Source organism: Henckelia pumila, chromosome 3 (genome assembly GCF_033568475.1).
Source record: "Henckelia pumila isolate YLH828 chromosome 3, ASM3356847v2, whole genome shotgun sequence".
NCBI lineage: Eukaryota > Viridiplantae > Streptophyta > Magnoliopsida > Lamiales > Gesneriaceae > Henckelia > Henckelia pumila.
Window position 1 is genome coordinate 24,398,098 of NC_133122.1, and position 7,180 is coordinate 24,405,277.

Here is a 7,180-nt window from a genome sequence, read left to right on the forward strand (position 1 = left end):
TTTTTAATTGGATTGTCGAAATGGCACTGCACACATCAATGCTGAATTGGTATTACATCATAAAAATACTAAAATTGCATAAACAAAAAAAATATAACAAATAAAGACTGAAATTTAACAAAAGAAATGACTAAAATCCCATAGAGACGAACTTATTGGACCAAAACAGGTGAAACCTTCACAACATGCAACTTTCGCACAGTTTTAAGCCAAGCATCCGAATCCAGTTGCTGAGGTAGTACTAATCATTTTTACCAATTTTGAATCCGCAACATAAATATGCATATATACATGTTAATTAGCACTATTTTTACATATATATTTTGTGATAAAAAAAAAAAAGACGCCAAAAGAAAGAGAATCAATTACTTGGTGTAGAGAAGAAAAGCAGACAAAGAAAAACAAGTTTAAACAGTGTCTTCTCCATTGGTTTGCTTTGAATGAATTGCAAGTCCAAAATGACACCTTTTTATAGAGCGAAATATGCCCTGCTTTTTATGATTGTTATTACATATGAAAATTAAAGTATTAGTTTATGTTATTAAATTCAATCGCGTCGAAGCACGATGTCATTTAATAATTAGTACATGCATGTGAATCATGTCATTGTTAAATTATTAGAACGCTGATTGAAGGAATTAAATTAAAAGATATGAAATTCAAGTTAAAGATATGTTATTTGAGTCCGTGGAAAGTTTAGTTGGTTGACTAAACACTACCTAAAAATACACGAGTTTACATATTATACACTCAAAAAGAAAGTTTTTATTCATGTATGAAAGTCACACGTACACCAATTAAGTGGGGATGAGATAGTTCCAGGATTTATAAAATAGTATTGCAAACCATAGTAAATTAAATGGCATTGAAAACATATATATAACCATTTAACCTGTAGGCGACACATCTCTATCGATGTGAATATCCTGCAAAGAATTGTCAATTCTCATTATATGGGACATTTATCAATATATGCATGTATTGTTTTGTTCTTGGTGAATTGGCGTTTATCTGAACAATTGATTAAACTTAAGGAAAATTTACAGAAAAATTAACTTTTTGGTATATTAATAGAGTATTAATTTTCTAATTTCAAAATTGTATTTTTAATCACCCAATTAAAACTTCATGTTACAATTTTTCTTTTAAATATGATCTCATGCATGTTGCAGAATATAGTCGATATTTTTTAAAAAAAGAAATTTGCAAAACTAATTCGACATAAAAAGAAAAGCCATCGGTGAAATTTATTATCACTGCCATAATTACATCCATAAAAGATTAAAATCAAACTGTAGAAAACAAATTCCAACTAAACAAACGTACACAGAGAAGAGAGAGACTTTTTCATGTATGTATAAATCAAACTAACGTAGAAAAAAAGCCCTCTTGCTTAGCTTGTTTCTTGTTTCTTCTTTCCGAAAATTCCTGGTCCATATGTGGAGTACAGCACTGTAATAAGAAGAGGGAATTGCAACAACACAAATGATGCAACTGGCAAGCAAGCAAATGCAGCTACTGGAATGAGAAACAAACTGGATTTACTCCTAAGAGTAATATATACAGTTGCACTGAAGGAAATTAACCATCATGAATGTGATGGAAGTGAAGAGAGTGAGAAGGCCAATGCACAATCTTTTTGGTAGAGCATACAAGAAATCTTGCTCTGCATAACGGGAAGTCAGGATCGATAAGAACATCAGCAGGGAAGTAGTTGCGGTGAACATAGAAACCGAGTTTGAGATGGAAAATATAATGAATGAAATTTGGTTAACAAACATTGGTACTCCATAGTCACTACTAACACCTCCTGGTACTGTGAAAACCGCAGTAAACACGACCGTCGCAATTAATGCAGCCGCAATTGTGCATGAGGTAGCGGTGTCTTTCATCCATTTCTCTCCTTCTAATTTCAGTTCCCGGTGCTTCTCAGTAAATAACATATAAGGAGTTTTGTCCTCGTCATGTCCTGCAAGATGGTTTAATGAACTTTTCCATTTCCTGTAAAATATAATAATATTGTTGATGAATTTATCAGCACAAAAATGTCCTCAAGTACAAAGAGAAGCTATGTAAGTAAAGTTTATGTGATAAGAATATATATTAGACAAGAGATGTAATTAATTAATTAGTATTGTTTGTCAACATTCATGTGATAAATGAGATTGAAAACATTTTCGAACCGTTCTCTTGCTGCCACATGAAAAATGGTACGTTGGGTTTCTCTTTCGCACTTGTAAATGGCATTAGGAAAAATCTCTATGATCAACTCCACAACCTCATGTATGCCATTATGTGCAGCATCAAATATAGCAATTCCATAGATTGAAGCAGCGTCACTGGAAGACAAAGATTCCAGCGCGTCGCACAAGCATTTGACGAGTTCATGCGCTTGTCGGTGCATTACCTTCTTATCCCTCATGTTCTTCAATCCAGGAACTATATATTATATTAGACACCAAAAGTTATAAGAGCACCGTGGACAAATTACAACACACTTACAATCCAATGACAACAAGCTGGGTAGCTTCCATAGCTGGCCTTAATATATATACATGTTCAAATACTTACCCACAAAAGAAATTATCTGGAACCAATCGAATTTCTTTTTCATTTGATCAAAACTTGGATTCTTAATGTCAGTTGTAATTGTTTTCGCGCCCAACGATGTTGACGGAACACCTGATAATATGTTAATTTAATGATCATCAACTGGAATTCGGTGAATAAAAAAAGACCAATATATTTTATGTAAACACAATTTCCACCACACGATCAAAAGCGAGCCAAGAGTTGAACTCTTTTTCTTTAAGACAAATTTTGCCCCGCCTAGGTGCTAACGGGATTGTGCAAAGTGTCTCCGAAGATAGAACGCTTCACAACTTTGAGTAGCAGCACTGCAAACTCAAAGAACTTCGAACAGAAGTGCTTTAAGAAACTCAGACTCGATATGAGTATGCAAGAGAGAAGAAAAGAAAATCTGAATGAGCGAGTTGGATTGAATGCAGGGGCCATCTATTTATAGATGTTGGACGGCTGCCTCGGACGGTTGCATCCCTTCGATGCATGCATGGCCGAAAAGTTGCAATGGTTCGGTCTGAAGAGATGCACTGGTTCGAGCCCAAGAGTCACGTCCGTTCACAAGGAAAGATTTCCAACAATCCCCCACATGAATGTGATTTATGCGAATATGTATGCAGATGCTAAAACAGAGTTTCTTACGAAAAATTATTTCATGGGGAGAGGTAGCTTGCGGCTTTGAACCTTCCTTAGTGAAATACTATCGGATTTGCTAGGCTGCCTAGTGAACGTGATGTCTTGAACTATTCAGCCGTTGATGTAAACCTAGACAACAGTATTCACACAATAATTTTTCTCACACTTTATTTATTCTCATGATTTTGTCCGTTTTGGCCCTGGACAACATCTTGGATTCTTAAGTGTTTCGTTGAAGCGGCCCATCTTCACACTTAAATAGGTGACCTCCTAGTATATGAGTATCCTGTCATACCCTATTTCATAAAGAAATATAGGAATCATTAAAAGTTTTGTTAAAACTTAACCTCACTACTTGCACAGGTTGCACTTTTATCCTAGGAATGAGAATAGAACAAAGTTCTGAGTGCACGTGAACGTTCATAACTTGATTGTCCCATTGAACCAAGTTCTTGGGATCTCCAATCTACAAGGTTGGGTTTCCGCTATGAATATTCTTTAATTTTGTAGGTTTTAATCTCATTCCTCTTGATAAGCAGTTAACTTGATCTCGTCCTAAACCTTTTGTCAACGGATCGGCTAAGTTATCTTTTGATTTTACATAATCAACTGCGATAACTCCATTTGAGATCAACTGCCTAATGGTATTATGTCTTCGACGTATGTGTCTTGACTTACCATTATACATACTACTTTGTGCCCTACCAATAGCCGCTTGACTATCGCAATGTATCATAATTGCTGGCACTGGTTTCATCCAACACGGAATATCCTCTAGGAAATTACGAAGCCATTCCGCTTCTTCTCCCGCTTTGTCTAGAGCTATGAATTCCGATTCCATAGTTGAACGAGCTATACACGTTTGTTTAGAGGATTTCCATGACACAGCTCCTCCACCGATGGTGAACACATATCCACTTGTGGACTTAGAGTCTTTTGTGTCGGATATCCAATTTGCATCACAGTATCCTTCTAGTACGGAAGGATATGTGCTATAATGTAATCCATAGTCCATTGAGTACTTTAAGTATTTAAACACTCTTTCTAATGCTTTCCAATGATCATGACTAGGATTACTTGTAAATCTACTCAATTTATTTATTGAGTATGCAATATCAGGACGAGTACAATTTGTAATATACATTACACTCCCAATTATCCTTGCATATTGCTGTTGAGATACGGGTTCACCTCGATTTTTGGATAAATGTAAACTTAAATCCACGGGTGATCTTAACGGTGTGACGTCATATGCATTGAATTTCCTAAGTACTTTCTCAATATAATGAGATTGTGTTAGGACAATTCCTTCAGGCGCTTTTACAATCTTAATTCCTAAGATAACGTCTGCTTCTCCCATATCTTTCATATCAAAATGTTTTGTCAACATTTTCTTAGTTTTCATGATTATATCATGATTACTACCCATTATGAGCATGTCGTCTACATATAGACAAACAATTACATATGAGTCATGTGTGCCTTTTATATAAACACATTTATCACACTCATTAATCTTGAATCCATTTGATATCATTGTTTTGTCAAATTTTTCATGCCATTGTTTAGGAGCTTGTTTTAGTCCATACAACGATTTAATGAGTCGACACACTTTTCTTTCTTGACCGGGAGCAATGAATCCTTCAGGTTGTGCCATATATATTTCTTCCTCTAACTCACCATTTAAAAAGGCCGTTTTAACATCCATTTGATGTATTTCGAGATTATTTAAAGCAGCAATTGCTATAAGTACTCGAATAGACGTTATTCTTGTAACAGGTGAATATGTGTCGAAGAAATCCAACCCTTATTTTTGTCTAAATCCTTTGGCCACTAACCTTGCTTTGTATTTTTCAACAGATCCATCAGCTTTGTATTTTCTTTTTAGGATCCATTTTGCATCCTAAAGGTTTGCTTCCCGGTGGGAGATCTATTAACTCCCAAGTATGATTTTGCATGATGGAATCTATTTCGCTTTTTATGGCCTCTTTCCAAAGTGGAGCATCAGGACTGGATAGCGCTTCACTTAAAGTCCTTGGATCATTTTCTATAGCATAACTTCGAAAATCAGGACCAAAAGTTTTAGCTATCTTAGCTCTCTTACTACGCCTTGGTTCTTCGTTTTCATGAGTTTCCTCATTTGTAGATTCATGAGCTCGTTTAATAGAACTAGTTTCTTTCTCTTCCTTAGAAGGAAAGATGTTCTCAAAAAATGCAGCATTCCTTGATTCAATAATTGTATTTTCATGTATATCAGGAATCACTGACTTGTGCACTAGGAATCTATATGCACTACTGTTTTTTGCATATCCAATGAAGATGCAATCTACAGTCTTAGGTCCAATCTTCACTTGTTTTGGCTTTAGTATTTCTACTTTCGCCAAACACCCCCACACTTTCAAGTATTTGTATGAGGGCTTATGTCCTTTTCACAATTCGTAAGGAGTTTCATCCTTCTTTTTATGTGGAATTTTGTTAAGTATATGATTTGCCGAAAGTATTGCTTCCCCCCACAAGTTTTGGGGAAGTCCAGAACTTATTAGCATGGCATTCATCATTTCTTTCAGAGTACGGTTTTTCCTTTCCGCAATGCCATTAGATTGTGGTGAATAAGGAGCAGTTGTTTGATGAATAATGCCAGATTCATTGCAAATTCTTCAAACGGAGCAACATATTCACCTCCTCTATCACTACGAATTTTCTTGATTTGTTTGCCTAATTGATTTTCGACTTCAGTCTTATAGGTCTTAAATGCTTCAAGAGCTTCATCTTTGCTTCTTAAAAGAAATACATAGCAGAATCTTGTGCAATCATCTATGAATGTAATAAAGTACTTTTTCCCACCTCTAGTTTGTACAAACTTTAAATCACAAACATCGGTGTGAATTAGTTCTAGAGGTATTGTACATCTTTCCACTGTGTGAAAAGGTACTTTAGTTAATTTAGCTTCAACACATACTTCACATTTATAGTTTGAATCAATCTTAGTCCTTGGAATAAGATTTAGTTTTCCAAGTTTTCGCAAAGTGTTGAAGTTAACATGTTCTAATCTAGTATGCCATAAATTAGAACATTCAATCAAGTAATTCAAAGCATTAACTTTATTACTTTCAAGATCACGAAGTACAGTCATTACATTCATTTTGAACAGTCCCTTTTCTATATATCCTTTTCCTAGGAACTGTCCATTTTTCATGATTACAACTTTGCCGGCTTCAAACACTATTCTAAATCCGGCCTTGACCAGTCTAGACCCCGATACAAGATTCTTTCTTATGTCCGAAACATGGAGGACATCGATGAGAGTAAGCTCTTTTCCCGAAGTCATCTTGATCACCACTTTGCCTAATCCAACGATCTTAGAAGTCGCATTGTTACCCATATAGAGCTCTCGTCCACTTATAGGAGTATACTTCGAGAATAGATCCTTGTCAGCACAGACATGTCGTGTAGCTCCGGTGTCGATAAACCATTCTTTGGGATGATCAACCATGTTAGCCTCAAAGACTACTGCTGACAAATCTATCTCGGACAAATCAATAGGCACAGATTTGTGTAGGACCACATTTGCCCGGTATTGATTGTCCTTCTTCGGTAAGCGACAATCCTTGGCTTTGTGGTTCGACTTTCCACAGTTTCAGCATGTTCCTTTCCACTTCTTATTTTTCCCTTGCATCACATCTTTCCCAAACTTCTTCCTTTTCTTCATAGCATTCGGCTCTACCAAGTTTGCCTTTGCTTCCATCGGCATCTTACCAGCTTTGATCTCCGCTTTACGATTGTCTTCTTCAATTCGCAGTCTGACAATCAAGTCTTCGAGCCCCATTTCCTTGCGTTTGTGCTTCAAGTAATTCTTGAACTCCTTCCATAAAGGTGGCAATTTCTCGATTAATGCAGCCACTTGGAAGGACTCGCTGATCATCATCCCTTCAGCCATTATATCATGTAGGATGATTTGGAACTC

The 7,180-nt window shown here is 36.0% G+C and overlaps 1 protein-coding gene across 1 annotated transcript; it reads right to left on the reverse strand.

The window, feature by feature from the left end:
- Positions 1–1,393: 1,393 nt before the first annotated feature.
- On the reverse strand, positions 1,394–4,231 carry LOC140888283 (uncharacterized). The gene is made up of 5 exons (XM_073295968.1): positions 3,895–4,231; positions 2,572–2,682; positions 2,184–2,439; positions 1,654–2,001; positions 1,394–1,571 (listed from the first exon to the last, which is right to left on the reverse strand). The coding sequence occupies exons 1-5, from the start codon at positions 4,229–4,231 to the stop codon at positions 1,394–1,396; spliced, it is 1,230 nt and encodes a 409-aa protein (XP_073152069.1).
- Between the last annotated feature and the right edge of the window lie 2,949 nt (positions 4,232–7,180).